The sequence below is a fragment of the Somniosus microcephalus genome, chromosome 12 (genome assembly GCF_052327205.1).
Source record: "Somniosus microcephalus isolate GS21.2 chromosome 12, FLI_Smic_1.0, whole genome shotgun sequence".
In the NCBI taxonomy this organism is placed as follows: domain Eukaryota; kingdom Metazoa; phylum Chordata; class Chondrichthyes; order Squaliformes; family Somniosidae; genus Somniosus; species Somniosus microcephalus.
In genome coordinates this window covers 207,674,412-207,690,584 of record NC_140998.1, presented here as the reverse complement: position 1 = coordinate 207,690,584, position 16,173 = coordinate 207,674,412, and the positions used below count along the sequence as shown (strand labels likewise).

General features: G+C 52.1%; 1 protein-coding gene across 3 annotated transcripts in view; it reads right to left on the bottom strand.

The window, feature by feature from the left end:
* The window catches only part of bcam (basal cell adhesion molecule (Lutheran blood group)), a 350,665-nt gene that overhangs the window by 229,154 nt on the left and 105,338 nt on the right, over nucleotides 1-16,173 (bottom strand). For all 3 annotated transcript variants that reach the window (XM_086003960.1, XM_086003962.1, XM_086003963.1), the window contains exons 4-7: nucleotides 9,206-9,276; nucleotides 7,610-7,706; nucleotides 3,264-3,446; nucleotides 1,546-1,670 (exon numbers count right to left, since the gene is read on the bottom strand). In XM_086003960.1, coding sequence (XP_085860086.1) covers nucleotides 1,546-1,670; nucleotides 3,264-3,446; nucleotides 7,610-7,706; nucleotides 9,206-9,276 — 476 coding nt within the window. The remainder of the gene's footprint in view (nucleotides 1-1,545; nucleotides 1,671-3,263; nucleotides 3,447-7,609; nucleotides 7,707-9,205; nucleotides 9,277-16,173) is intronic.

The window sequence follows — 16,173 nt, the reverse complement described above, 5'->3', positions numbered from 1 at the left end:
AACACTCTGATATACCCCGCACCCCTCTCTGTAACACTCCGAAATATACCAGACCCCTCGCAGTAACAATCTGATGTACCCCACACCCATCACTGTAACACTCTGATATACCCCACACCCCTCACTGTAACACTCTGACATACCCCACACCCCTCACTGTAACACTCTGATATACCCCACACCCCTCACTGTAACACTCTGATATACCCCACACCCCTCACTGTAACACTCTGATATACCCCACACCCCTCCCTGTAACACTCTGATATACCCCACACCCCTCACTGTAACACTCTGATATACTCCACACCCCTCACTGTAACACTCTGATATACCCCACACCCCTCACTGTAACACACTGATATACCCCACACACCTCACTGTAACACTCTGATATACTCCACACCCCCACTGTAACACTCTGATATACCCCACACCACTCACTGTAACACTCTGTGATACCCGACACCACTCACTGTAACACTCTGATATACCCCACACCCCTCACTGTATCACTGATATACCCCACACCCCTCACTGTAACATTCAGATATACCCCATACCCCTCACTGTAACACTGTGATATACCCCACACCCCTCACTGTAACACTCTGATATACCCCACACCCCTCCCTGTAACACTCTGATATACCCCACACCCCTCACTGTAACACTCTGATATACCCCACACCACTCACTGTAACACTCTGTTATACCCGACACCACTCACTGTAACACTCTGATATACCCCACACCCCTCACTGTATCACTGATATACCCCACACCCCTCACTGTAACTCTGATATACCCCACACCCCTCACTGTAACACTCTGATATACCCCACACTCTCACTGTAACACTCTGGTAAACCCCACACCCCGCACAGTAACACTGTGATATACCCCACACCTCTCACTGTAACACTCTGATATACCCCACACCCCTCACTGTAACACTCTGATATACCCCACACCCCTCACTGTAACACTCTGATATACCCCACACCCCTCACTGTATCACTGATATACCCCACACCCCTCACTGTAACTCTGATATACCCCACACCCCTCATTGTAACACTCTGATATACCCCACACCCCTCACTGTAACACTCTGATATACCCCACACCCCTCACTGTAACACCCTGATATACCCTACACCCCTCACTGTAACAATCTGATATACCCCACACCCCTCACTGTAACACTCTGATATACCCCACACCCCTCACTGTAACACTCTGATATACCCCACACCCCTCACTGTATCACTGATATACCCCACACCCCTCACTGTAACTCTGATATACCCCACACCCCTCACTGTAACACTCTGATATACCCCACACCCCTCACTGTAACACTCTGATATACCCCACACCCCTCACTGTAACACTCTTGTTATACCCCACGCCCTACACTGTAACACTGTGATGTACCCCTCCCTCCCCCCACACATTTCCTTCAGTGCCGCTACTTCAGACCCTCCGAGCTGCTCTCCCAGCCTGACCCCCGCCGTCGAACCCCCTCCCCTCCCCACTCACCTCCCGTTTGTAGAAGATGTACTCCGGCTGCGGGTACCCATCTGCCGAGCAGTGGAGACGGACCTCGTCACCTTCCTTGATAGTGGCGAGCGATGCACTGTTAAAGGTCACAACCTCCGTGTGGTCTGAGGGGAAGAGTTAGAGCCGGGGTGGGGGTCAGGGTTGGTGAACTGACAATGGACGCCGCGCTCCCTCCTCCCCCCCTACTCCCCGACAACCAGCCCCATCCCCCATTCAGGTCGGACCTGTCCCTCAACTCCAGCTGCCTGCCTTTGCTCCGTGTCCCTCTACACCCTCACCCAATGAAAATCTTCCCATCCCAGTCCCGAAATCTCCAATTGACCCTCAGCATCCACCGCTTTTTGGGGAGAGAGTTCCCGATTTCCACCCCCCTTTGTGTGAAGAAGTGCTTCCTGACATCACCCCTGAACGGCCTGGCTCTAATTTTAAGGTTCTGCCCCCTTGTTCTGGACTCCCCCCACCAGAGGAAATAGTTTCTCTCTCTCTACCCTCCCGAATCTGTTTTAAACATAAGAACATAAGAATTAAGAGCAGGAGTCGGCCATTTGGCCCCTCGAGCCTGCTCTGCCATTCAATAAGATCACGGCTGATCATCGACCTCAACTCCACTTTCTCCGCCCAATCTCCATATCCCTCGATTCCCCTAGAGTCCAAAAATCTATCGATCTCTGTCTTGAATATACTCAACGACTGAGCCTCCACAGCCCTCTGGGGCAGAGAATTCCAAAGATTCACCGCCCTCTGAGTGAAGAAATTACTCCTCATCTCAGTCCTAAATGGCCGACCCCTTATTCTGAGACTGTGACCCCTGGTTCTAGACCCCCCAGCCAGGGGGAAACATCCTCTCAGCATCTACCCTGTCAATCCCCCTCAGAATCTTGTATGTTTCAATGAGATCACCTCTCATTCTTCTAAACTCCAGAGAGTATCGGCCCATCTCAATCAGACCATGGCTCAATGTCCTATACTGGACTAGCCACATAAATACTGTGGCAACAAGAGCAGGTCAGAGGCTGGGTATTCTGCGGCGACTGTCTCACCTCCTGACTCCCCAAAGCCTTTCCACCATCTACAAGGCACAAGTCAGGAGTGTGATGGAATACTCTCCACTTGCCTGGATGAGTGCAGCTCCAACAACACTCAAGAAGCTCGACACCATCCAGGACAAAGCAGCCCGCTTGATTGGCACCCCATCCACCACCTTAAACATTCACTCCCTCCACCACCGGCGCACCGTGGTTGCAGTGTGTACCATCTACAAGATGCACTGCAGCAACTCGCCAAGGCTTCTTCGGCAGCACCTCCCAAACCCGCGACCTCTTCCACCTAGAAGGACAAGGGCAGCAGGCGCATGGGAACACCACCACCTCCAAGTTCCCCTCCAAGTCACACGCCATCCTGACTTGGAAATACATTGTCCGATCCTTCATCGCTGGGTCAAAATCCTGGAACTCCCTCCCTAACAGCACTGTGGGAGCACCTTCACCACACGGACTGCAGCGGTTCAAGAAGGCGGCTCACCACCACCTTCTCGAGGGCAACTAGGGATGGGCAATAAATGCTGGCCTTGCCAGCGACGCTCACATCCCAGGAACGAATAAAAATAAAAGCATACAAGCCTAGTCTGGGCAACCTGTCCTCATAATTAAACCATCTCAAGCCCCGGGTACCGTTCTGGTGTGCATGCCATCACTCACAGTGCAGGGAGATCCTGAACTTCTCGGAGTCTAGGGTCCGCTCCTTTCCATTCATCATCTGATAGCGGACCTGGCAGTGATACTCTGAGTCCTTGTCCGCCTTGGACAGCTTGTAGTAGAGGTTGTTGGTCACCGTGTAAAGCCCGCTGGCCTCCTTCACTACCCGCGGGATCATGTACATGTCTGTGCGAAGAGAGAGAGAGAGAGATATTGGAGTCAGGGGACAAGTAGCAGGATGGAGAGCTGGCTGGCTTCAGGACAGAAAGCAGAGAGTCAGAGTATTCACAGAAGGTGGGTAGTGGTGTTCCACAAGGATCTGTGCTGGGACCACCGCTGTTCACAATTTACATCAACGATTTAGACTTTGGAATCCAAAACACATGGACCATGTACAGCAGGCACCTCAAAGCACTGGAGAGGTACCACCAATGCTGCCTCCGCAAGATCCTGCAAATCCATTGGCAGGATAGGCGCACCAACGCCAGTGTTCTCGCTCAGGCCAACATCCCCAGCATCGAAGCTCTGACCACGCTCCATCAGCTCCGATGGACGGGCCACATCGGCCGCATGCCCGATACGAGACTCCCAAAACAAGCGCTCTACTCGGAGCTCCGGCACGGCAAGAGAGCCTCAGGTGGGCAGAGGAAACGCTTCAAGGACACCCTCAAAGCCTCCTTGAAAAAGTGCAACATCCCCACCGACACCTGGGAATCCCTGGCCCCAAGACCGCACAAAGTGGAGGAGAAGCATCCGGGAAGGTGCTGAACACCTCGAGCCTCTTCGCCGGGAGCAAGCGGAAGCCAAGCGCAAACAGCGGAAGGAGCGCATGTCAACCCAAACACCCCACACCCACCCGCCCCTTCAACCACCGTCTGCCCCACCTGTGACAGAGACTGTCGGTCCCACATTGGACTCATCAGTCACCTGAGAACTCATTTTTAGTGTGGAAGCAAGTCATCCTCGGTTCCGAGGGACTGCCTAAGAAGAAGACGACTTTGGTATCAAAAAGACAATTTCTAAATTTGGGGATGACACCAAATTGCGGGGGATAGTTAATACTGAGGAGGATTGCAACAAGTTACAGGAGGACATTAATAAACTTGCAGAATGGGCAAATAATTGGCAAATGAAGTTCAACACAAATAAATGTGAGGTATTACATTGTGCTCGGAAGAATAGGGAGGTCACTTATCACTTGGAGGGTGCGAGTCTGGGTGGGGTAGAGGGACAAAGGGATCTCGGAGTACAAATACACAAATCACTAAAAGTTGCACCACAGGTTCTCAAGGCCATAAAAAAAGCAAACCAAGCACTCGGGTTTATTCTAGAGAGATAGAATTGAAAAGTAGGGAGGTTATATTAAACCTGTATCGAACCTTGGTTAGACCACACTTGGAGCACTGCGTACAGTTCTGGTCACCATATTATAAAAAGGATATCGAGACACTGGAGAGGGTGCAGAGAAGATTTACAAGGATGATACCAGAAATGCAAGGGTACACCTATCAGGAAAGGGTGAACAGGCTGGGTCTCTTTTCTCTTGAAAAGAGAAGGTGAGGGGTAACCTAATAGAGGTCTTTAAAATGATGAAAGGTTTTGATAGAGTGGATACAGAGAGAATGTTTCCACTTGTGGGGAAGAGCATAACTAGAGGCCATCAATAGAAGGTAGTCACCAAGAAATCCAATAGGGAATTCAGGAGAAACTTCTTTACCCAGAGAGTGGTGAGAATGTGGAACTCGCTACCACAGGGAGAGGTCGAGGCGAATAGTATTGATGCATTTAAGGGGAGGCTGGACAAGTACAGGAGGGAGAAGGGAATAGAGGGTTACGCTGATAGATTGAGATGAGGAAAGACGGGAGGAGGCTCGAGTGGAGCATAAACACCGCCATGGACTGGTTGGGGCGAATGGCCTGTTTCTGTGCCGTATATCCGATGTCATCCTGTGGAACAAGCTTCAGACACTATGGGCTAGAAATTCAGTCGCGCCCAGGTAGGGGCGCCAACTTTTGAGAAATTGGAAGTTTAGCGCCAGGCGCGAATCACTCTCGCTGCCCACTGAGTTCAGTCTCAGCGCTCAAAGAATGCAGGGGAGCGCTAGACCAGGCTAAATCAGGGCAGCGCTCCCTCAGTACTGCCTCTCCAACAGTGCGGCGCTCCCTCAGTACAGCCTCTCCGACAGTGCGGCGCTCCCTCAGTACAGCCTCTCCGACAGTGCGGCGCTCCCTCAGTACTGCCCCTCCCACACTGCGGCGCTCCCTCAGTACTGCCCCTCCAACAGTGCGGCACTCCCTCGGTACTGCCCCTCCGACAGTGCGGCACTCCCTCAGTACTGCCCCTCCGACAGTGCGGCGCTCCCTCAGTACAGCCTCTCCGACAGTGCGGCGCTCCCTCAGTACAGCCTCTCCGACAGTGCGGCGCTCCCTCAGTACTGACCCTCCAACAGTGCGGCACTCCCTCAGTACTGCCCCTCCGACAGTGCGGCGCTCCCTCAGTACTGCCCCTCCGACAGTGCGGCGCTCCCTCAGTACCGCCCCTCCAACAGTGCGGCGCTCCCTCAGTACCGCCCCTCCGACAGTGCGGCACTCCCTCAGTACTGCCTCTCCGACAGTGCGGCGCTCCCTCAGTACTGCCTCTCCGACAGTGCAGCGCTCCCTCAGCACTGCACTGGAGCGATAGCCTAGATTTTTTGCGCTGAAGTCTCTGGAGTGGGGGACTCGGACCCACGACGTCCTGACTCAGAGGCGAGAGAGTGTTACATACACTGAGCCACAGCTGAAGAGAGAGAGAGAGCGAGAGCCATCGAATAAAGTGTGAGTGGAGGAGAGGGAAATGGTGATAAGTAAGGTGGAGGAAGAACAAAAGGTGGGAGTCGAGAGGCTCGGCTGATTCTAAGCTGGAGCAATCACTGCCTGCCTCTTTTGAATTGCAGGTTCCAGGGGAGATCCTCTTTTGTGTTATGAGGTGAGACAGAACCTGCTGAGTTGCAGCTGGTAAGTCCTCTCCATTAGTGTTCAGCTGATGAGCTCAGTGAGACCCTGCCAACTTGCGCTACAGAGCAGCGGAGCGACGGATTCTGCCCGCTCGCCCTCCCCACCACCACACACAACACGCAGGAGAAAGCTCAGTCAGATTGATCAGCTGTCCGACTGCGGGTTAGCGATCGGGGAATCGGAATTGGTCGGGGTCCCACAGTCGCGCAAAGCTTCAGAGAATCTTCCCGCAGATGGGTAGCAGGCCGCGGGGGGGTCCCCCAAGTGTCTGGCACCTGCTAGGGGACTCCCCCTCTACGACCCCCCTCAGCAGAGAGAGAGAGAGAGAGAGAGATAGGGAGCCGTTTAATCCCAGCTGTCTGCATTTGGTTGGAAGCCCATCTCTCCAAGGCATTCTAACACTCTCCATATCAAAGAAGACACCAGCTGACCGAGCCATCTGTCTCCGTCTTCATTCCAGCCAATTACCCCAGAGATGGGGGGCCGGGGAGGGGGGCTGCGGGGGAAGTGTGGTGGCACAATGCAGTCTTCATTAGAGGCGGCCGAACCCCTTTGTCTGCTTCAAGCAGATTGAAGCCCAAAGCCCCAGGAGTGATGAGGGCATGCTGCGGCCGTGTTTAAGTCTCCTGGTCTCCCCGTCAAGACATTAAAGTCTTTATCCCTCGTGTCGCTAAGCCTGCACGGGGCGGGGACGAAAAGGCAAGAGGGCTAAAGCTCAGTGGGGCAGCCTTTCAGGAGAGGATAGAGTGAGAGTGAGCGCGGAGAAAGGGAAGGGCAGGAGGGAGGGCGTCGAAGAGAAAGAGGGACAGGGAAGGAGGGAGTGTGTCAGGGAGAGTGGGAGACAGGAGAGAGGGAATGGGAGACAGGGAGAGAAAGGGAGGGAGAGTGTCAGAGAGAGCGGAGAGAAAGAGGGTGTGTCAGAGAGAAAGGAGAGACAGGAGAGAGGGAATGGGAGAGGCAGAGAAAGGGAGGGAGAGTGTGAGAGAGAGTGGAGAGAAAGGAGAGAGGGAATGGGAGAGACAGAGAAAGGGAGGGAGAGTGTCAGAGAGAGTGGAGAGAAAGGAGAGAGGGGATGGGAGAGACAGAGAGAGGGAGGGAGAGTGTCAGAGAGAGAAAGGAGAGAGGGAATGGGAGAGACAGAGAAAGGGAGGAAGAGTATCAGAGGGAGTGGAGAAACAGCAGGAGAGAGATTCAGGGAGAAAGAGGGAGAGAACAGGAGACACAGGGATGAAGGGAGGGAGATCGAGGGAGGGAGGAGAGGAGGAAGAGATGTGGTACTGCGGCTGAATTCAGGCGCCCGAGGTGAAGGGGTTAAGATGGTAACACATCCCAGCGCCGGTCCGCCAACTTACTCTCGTTGTGACTGGTGACAGTTGTGAGTAGAGCTCCATCCTTGTACCAGACAATCGAAGGCGCAGGGTAGCCATTCCTGCTCGTGCAAGTTCCGATCTAGGGGACAACGGTAGGTTAGAGGTCAGAGATAAGTGAGGTCTACAAACACCGCCATCCTGGACTCCTGCCTGAGCAAACCTTACCCCGTCCATTGTTCAGGCTTATTAGCTTCCTACGCCATGTTACCCAACGTCAAGAGGCCGATCGGCCCTCGGCCTATCCCAACGCTTCACACCTTCCATGTTGGAGGTAAACGGTATTGACCCTGGTGTAGGCACTGCGCGGAATTGCTCGTGGGGTCCTCACCTGCCGATTTGGCCTGTAGGGGACCACCTGAACACCTGGCCTCAGTACCACCCGGTCTGGGGAGGCCTGAGCCGAGATCGGGAACTCAACGTGCAAAGACCCGAAGGGATGGAGGGGACTCACACCCCCGCCCCACCCACCCACCCAGTGTTAGCGACAGAAGCACTGATTCCTGTATTAATGATTGTGGTGAGCTTCCTCCAGTGCGCAGTTGGGTTTCCTGCCCTGAGCAGCACTGAGTTCAAATCCCTCCACGTCCTCCTCGCAACCCCCCCCCACTGCTCCCCCACCCCCTACTATCTCTGTAACCTGCTCCAGGCCCGACAACCCTCTGAGATCTCTGCGCTCCTCCAATTCTGGCCTCGTGTCCATTCCCCACTTCCATCGCTCCACCATTGGTGGCCGTGCCTTCAGCTACCTGAGCCCCGAGCTCTGGAATTCCCTCCCTAAACCTCTCCGCCTCTCTCTCCTCCTTTAAGACGCTCCTTAAAACCGGCCTCTTTGACCAAGCTTTTGGTCACTCGCCCTAATTTCTCCTTATCTGGCTTAGTGTCAGATTTTGTCTGATTTACGTTCTTATGAAACACCTTGAGACATTAAAGGCATTTTATGTTTAAGGGCCGCATGGCCCCTCGAGCCTGCTCCGCCATTCAATCAGATCATGGCTGATCTTCCACCTCATCTCCACTTTCCCGCCCGATCTCCATATCCCTTGATTCCCTTAATATTCAAAAATCTATCGATCTCTATCTTGAATATACTCAACGACCGAGCCTCCACAGCCCTCAGATAGAGAATTCCAAAGATTCACAACCCTCTGAGTGAAGAAATTTCTCCTCATCTCAGTCCTAAATGGCCGACCCCTTATCCTGAGACTGTGACCCCTGGTTCCCGACTCTCCAGCCAGGGGAAACAACCTCTCAGCATCTACCCTGTCAAGCCCTCTAAGAATTGAGACCACCTCTCATTTTTCGAAACTCCAGAGAATATAGGCCCGTTCTACTCCATCTCTCTTCATAGGACAACCCTCTCATCCCTCTGTGCCCTTCGATCTCCTGCAGTCTCCCTCATGGTTCGAGAGGCTCCCCCCTGATGTGACGTCGGAGAACTTCCTCTTGTGTCTACTCTTGTGTCAAAACCCTAAGAGGTCGCAGCACAGATCCCCCCCTTGCCCGCCTCCTTTGAGGGCCGCCCTGAATTTCAAAGTGTTTCCGGCCCCCTTGGGGTGCTACCCGGACATCTCCCCTTACCTCCGATGGGTGCTGCTCGGTCACTGATAAGGTGGCTCGATTGGAAGTCACCTCCGGCTGCTCCGGAGTATCTGCAAGAAATAGTCACAACACTCAAGAAGTTCAACACCATCCAGGACAAAGCAGCCCGCTTGATCGGCACCCCATCCACCACCTTAAACATTCACTCCCTCCACCACCGGCGCACCGTGGCTGCAGTGTGGACCATCTACAAGATGCACTGCAGCAACTCGCCAAGGCTTCTTCGGCAGCACCTCCCAAACCCGCGACCTCTTCCACCTAGAAGGACAAGGGCAGCAGACGCGTGGGAACACCACCACCTCCAAGTTCCCATCCAAGTCACATACACCATCCTGACTTGGACATATATCGGCTGATCCTTCTTCGTCACTGGGTCAAAGATCCTGGAACTCCCTCCCTAACAGCACTGTGGGAGCACCTTCGCCACACGGACTGCAGCGGTTCAAGAAGGCGGCTCACCACCACCTTCTCAAGGGGCAATTAGGGATGGGCAATAAATGCCAGCCTCGTCAGCGACGCCCACATCCCATGAATGAATTTTTAAAAAGCAAGTGATGAAACATAAGAAATAGGAGCAGGAGTCGGCCATTCGGCCCCTCAAGCCTGCTCTGCCATTCAATGAGATCATGGCTGATCTTCTACCTCATCTCCACTTTCTCGCCCGATCTCCATATTCCTTGATTCCCTTAATATCCAAAAATCTATCGCTCTCTGTCTTGAATATACTCAACGACTGAGCCTCCACAGCCCTCTGGGGTAGAGAATTCCAAAGATTCACCGCCCTCTGAGTGAAGAGATTTCTCCTCATCTCAGTCCTAAATGGTCGAGTCCTTATTCTGAGACTGTGGCCCCTGGTTCTAGACTCCCCAGCCAGGGGAAACATCCTCCCTGCATCTACCCTGTCAAGCCCTGTAAGAATTTCTGCTCCTGGCAGTGCAGTTTTCGGTTATTATACATTCCTGGGAAAGCCGGGAGCTGAAGAGGATCCAATAGTGTACACAAAACTCAACAACAACAACTTGTATTTATATAGCGCCTTTAACGTAGTAATGTACACCATGTACAGCAGGCACCTCAAAGCACTGGAGAGGTACCACCAACGCTGCCTCCGCAAGATCCAGCAAATCTATTGGCAGGATAGGCGCCCCAACGTCAGTGTTCTCGCTCAGGCCAACATCCCCAGCATCGAAGCTCTGACCACGCTCGATCAGCTCCGATGGACGGGTCACATTGTCCGCATGCCCGATATGAGACTCCCAAAACTGGCGCTCTACTCGGAGCTCCGACACAGCAAGAGAGCCCCAGGTGGGCAGAGGAACCACTTCAAGGACACCCTCAAAACCTCCTTGAAAAAGTGCAACATTCCCACCGACACCTGGGAATCCCTGGCCCAAGACCGCACAAAGTGGAGGAGAAGCATCTGGGAAGGCGCCGAACACCTCGAGTCTCTTCGCCGGGAGCAAGCGGAAGCCAAGCGCAGGCAGCGCAAGGAGCGCACGTCAACCCAAGCACCCCACCCACCCGCCCCTTCAACCACCGTCTGCCCCACCTGTGACAGAGACTGTAGGTCCCGCATTGGACTCAGCAGTCACCTGAGAACTCATTCTTAATGTGGAAGCAAGTCATCCTCGGTTCCGAGGGACTGCCTAAGAAGAAGAAAACGTCCCAAGGTGCAGCACAGGAGTATTTAAAGACAAAAAAATTTGACACCGATCCACATAAGGAGGTATTAGGACAGGTGACCAAAAGCTTGGTCAAAGAGGTCGGTTTTAAGGAGCATCTTAAAGAGACGTAGCGAGGCGGAGAGGTTTAGGGAGGGAATTCCAGAGCTTAAGGCCTAGGCAACAGAAGGCACGGCCACCAATGGTTGAGCGATTATAATCAGGGATGCACAAGAGGGCAGAATTGGAGGAGCGCAGATATCTCGGGGGGGTTGTGGGGCTGAACGAGATTACAGAGATAGGGAGGGTCGAGGTCATGGAGGGATTTGAAAACAAGGATGAGAATTTTGAAATCGAGGCGATGCTTAACCGGGAGGCAATGTAGGTCAGTGTAGTACAGTCCCACCACTTCTAGGGCCCACGTTTTAAAACAGGCACTCGCTTATAGAGTCTTATATAGCACAGAAGGAGGCCATTCGGCCCATCGTGCCCATGCCGGCTCTTTGAAAGATCTCTCCAATTAGTCCCACTCCCCCTTGCTCTTTCCCATTAGTTCTGCAATTTTTTTTCTTTTCAACTATGTATCCAATTCCCTTTTGAAAATTACTATTGAATCTGCTTTTTTAAATTCTTTCATGGGATGTGGCAAGGCCAGCATTTATTGCCCATCCCTAATTGCCCTCGAGAAGGTGGTGGTGAGCTGCCTTCTTGAACCGCTGCAGTCCGTGTGGTGAAGGTGCTCCCACAGTGCTGTTAGGGAGGGAGTTCCAGGATTTTGACCCAGCGACGATGAAGGAACGGCCGATATATTTCCAAGTCAGGATAGTTTGTGACTTGGAGGGGAATTGGAGATGGTGATGTTCCCACGCACCTGCTGCCCTTGTCCTTCCAAGTGGTAGAAGTCATGGGTATACAGATTCAACATCTCCTCCCAGCTTAATACATAGAATGTACAACACAGAAACAGGCCATTTGGCCCAACTGGTCCGTGCCGGTGTTTGTGCTCCACACGAGCATCCTCCCACCCCTCTTCATCTCACCCCATCCACACCAGCCTCCTCCCACCCTTCTTCATTTCACCCCATCACCATATCCTTCTATTCCTGTCTCCCTCATGTGATTATCCAGCATCCCCTTAAATACATCTATGCTATTTGCTTCAACCACTCCCTGTGGTAGTGAATGGGAAGGGGTTTGGGTCCATTGGGATTGTGTACAATGGGAGTGAATGGGAAGGGGTTTGGGTCCATTGGGATTCTGTACAATGGGAGTGAATGGGAAGGGGTTTGGGTCCATTGGGATTCTGTACAATGGGAGTGAATGGGAAGGGGTTTGGGTCCATTGGGATTCTGTACAATGGGAGTGAATGGGAAGGGGTTTGGGTCCATTGGGATTCTGTACAATGGGAGTGAATGGGAAGGGGTTTGCGTCCATTGGGATTCTGTACAATGGGAGTGAATGGGAAGGGGATTGGTCCATTGGGATTCTGTACAATGGGAGTGAATGGGAAGGGGTTTGGGTCCATTGGGATTCTGTACAATGGGAGTGAATGGGAAGGGGATTGGTCCATTGGGATTCTGTACAATGGGAGTGAATGGGAAGGGGATTGGTCCATTGGGATTGTGTACAATGGGAGTGAATGGGAAGGGGTTTGGGTCCATTGGGATTCTGTACAATGGGAGTGAATGGGAAGGGGTTTGGGTCCATTGGGATTCTGTACAATGGGGGTGAATGGGAAGGGGTTTGGGTCCATTGGGATTCTGTACAATGGGAGTGAATGGGAAGGGGTTTGGGTCCATTGGAATTCTGTACAATGGGAGTGAATGGGAAGGGGTTTGGGTCCATTGGGATTCTGTACAATGGGAGTGAATGGGAAGGGGTTTGGGTCCATTGGGATTCTGTACAATGGGAGTGAATGGGAAGGGGTTTGGGTCCATTGGGATTCTGTACAATGGGAGTGAATGGGAAGGGGTTTGGGTCCATTGGGATTCTGTACAATGGGAGTGAATGGGAAGGGGATTGGTCCATTGGGATTCTGTACAATGGGAGTGAATGGGAAGGGGATTGGTCCATTGGGATTGTGTACAATGGGAGTGAATGGGAAGGGGTTTGGGTCCATTGGGATTCTGTACAATGGGAGTGAATGGGAAGGGGTTTGGGTCCATTGGGATTCTGTACAATGGGAGTGAATGGGAAGGGGTTTGGGTCCATTGGGATTCTGTACAATGGGAGTGAATGGGAAGGGGTTTGGTCCATTGGGATTCTGTACAATGGGAGTGAATGGGAAGGGGTTTGGTCCATTGGGATTCTGTACAATGGGAGTGAATGGGAAGGGGTTTGGGTCCATTGGGATTCTGTACAATGGGAGTGAAGGGGAAGGGGTTTGGGTCCATTGGGATTCTGTACAATGGGAGTGAATGGGAAGGGGTTTGGGTCCATTGGGATTCTGTACAATGGGAGTGAATGGGAAGGGGATTGGTCCATTGGGATTCTGTACAATGGGAGTGAATGGGAAGGGGTTTGGGTCCATTGGGATTCTGTACAATGGGAGTGAATGGGAAGGGGTTTGGGTCCATTGGGATTCTGTACAATGGGAGTGAATGGGAAGGGGATTGGTCCATTGGGATTCTGTACAATGGGAGTGAATGGGAAGGGGTTTGGGTCCATTGGGATTCTGTACAATGGGAGTGAATGGGAAGGGGATTGGTCCATTGGGATTCTGTACAATGGGAGTGAATGGGAAGGGGTTTGGGTCCATTGGGATTCTGTACAATGGGAGTGAATGGGAAGGGGTTTGGGTCCATTGGGATTCTGTACAATGGGAGTGAATGGGAAGGGGATTGGTCCATTGGGATTCTGTACAATGGGAGTGAATGGGAAGGGGTTTGGTCCATTGGGATACTGTACAATGGGAGTGAATGGGAAGAGGTTTGGTCCATTGAGATTCTGTACAATGGGAGTGAATGGGAAGGGGTTTGGTCCATTGGGATTCTGCACAATGGGAGTGAATGGGAAGGGGTTTGGGTCCATTGGGATTCTGTACAATGGGAGTGAATGGGAGGGGGTTTGGGTCCATTGGGATTCTGTACAATGGGAGTGAATGGGAAGGGGTTTGGGTCCATTGGGATTCTGTACAATGGGAGTGAATGGGAAGGGGTTTGGGTCCATTGGGATTCTGTACAATGGGAGTGAATGGGAAGGGGTTTGGTCCATTGGGATTCTGTACAATGGGAGTGAATGGGAAGGGGTTTGGTCCATTGGGATTCTGTACAATGGGAGTGAATGGGAAGGGGTTTGGTCCATTGGGATTCTGTACAATGGGAGTGAATGGGAAGGGGTTTGGGTCCATTGGGATTCTGCACAATTGGAGTGAATGGGCGGGGGTTTGGGTCCATTGGGATCCTGTACAATTGGGAGTGAATGGGAAGGGGTTTGGGACCATTGGGATTCTGTACAATTGGAGTGAATGGGAAGGGGTTTGGTCCATTGGGATTCTGTACAATGGGAGTGAATGGGAAGGGGTTTGGTCCATTGGGATTCTGTACAATGGGAGTGAATGGGAAGGGGTTTGGGTCATTGGGATTCTGTACAATGGGAGTGAATGGGAAGGGGTTTGGTCCATTGGGATTCTGTACAATGGGAGTGAATGGGAATGGGTTTGGGTCCATTGGGGTTCTGTACAAAGGGAGTGAATGGGAAGGGGTTTGGGTCCATTGGGGTTCTGTACAATGGGAGTGAATGGGAAGGGGTTTGGGTCCATTGGGATTCTGTACAATGGGAGTGACTGGAAAGGGGTTTGGGTCCATTGGGATTGTGTACAATTGGAGTGAATGGGAAGGGGTTTGGGTCATTGGGATTCTGTACAATTGGAGTGAATGGGAAGGGGTTTGGGTCATTGGGATTCTGTACAATTGGAGTGAATGGGAAGGGGTTTGGGTCATTGGGATTCTGTACAATTGGAGTGAATGGGAAGGGGTTTGGGTCATTGGGATTCTGTACAATTGGAGTGAATGGGAAGGGGTTTGGTCCATTGGGATTCTGTACAATTGGAGTGAATGGGAAGGGGTTTGGGTCCATTGGGATTCTGTACAATTGGAGTGAATGGGAAGGGGTTTGGTCCATTGGGATTCTGTACAATGGGAGTGAATGGGAAGGGGTTTGGGTCATTGGGATTCTGTACAATTGGAGTGAATGGGAAGGGGTTTGGGTCCATTGGGATTCTGTACAAAGGGAGTGAATGGGAATGGGTTTGGGTCCATTGGGATTCTGTACAATGGGAGTGAATGGGAAGGGGTTTGGGTCCATTGGGATTCTGTACAATTGGAGTGAATGGGAAGGGGTTTGGGTCCATTGGGATTCTGTACAATTGGAGTGAATGGGAAGTGGTTTGGGTCCATTCAGATTGTGTACAATGGGAGTGAATGGGAAGGGGTTTGGGTCCATTGGGATTGTGTACAATGGGAGTGAATGGGAAGGGGTTTGGATCCATTGGGATTGTGTACAATGGGAGTGAATGGGAAGGGGTTTGGGTCCATTGGGATTGTGTACAATGGGAGTGACTGGGAAGGGGTTTGGGTCCATTGGGATTCGGTAAAATGGGAGTGAATGGGAAGGGGTTTGGGTCATTGGGATTCTGTACACTGGGAGTGAATGAGAAGGGGTTTGGGTCCATTGGGATTCTGTACAATTGGAGTGAATGGGAAGGGGTTTGGGTCCATTGGGATTCTGTACAATTGGAGTGAATGGGAAGTGGTTTGGGTCCATTCAGATTGTGTACAATGGGAGTGAATGGGAAGGGGTTTGGGTCCATTGGGATTGTGTACAATGGGAGTGAATGGGAAGGGGTTTGGGTCCATTGGGATTGTGTACAATGGGAGTGACTGGGAAGGGGTTTGGGTCCATTGGGATTCGGTAAAATGGGAGTGAATGGGAAGGGGTTTGGGTCATTGGGATTCTGTACACTGGGAGTGAATTGGAAGGGGTTTGGGTCATTGGGATTCTGTACAATGGGAGTGAATTGGAAGGGGTTTGGGTCCATTGGGATTCTGTACACTGGGAGTGAATGAGAAGGGGTTTGGTCCATTGGGATTCTGTACAATGGGAGTGAATGGGAAGGGGTTTGGTCCATTGGGATTCTGTACACTGGGAGTGAATTGGAAGTGGTTTGGGTCATTGGGATTCTGTACACTGGGAGTGAATGGGAAGTGGTTTGGTCCATTGGGATTCTGTACAATGGGAGTGAATGGGAATGGGTTTGGGTCCATTGGGGTTCTGTACAAAGGGAGT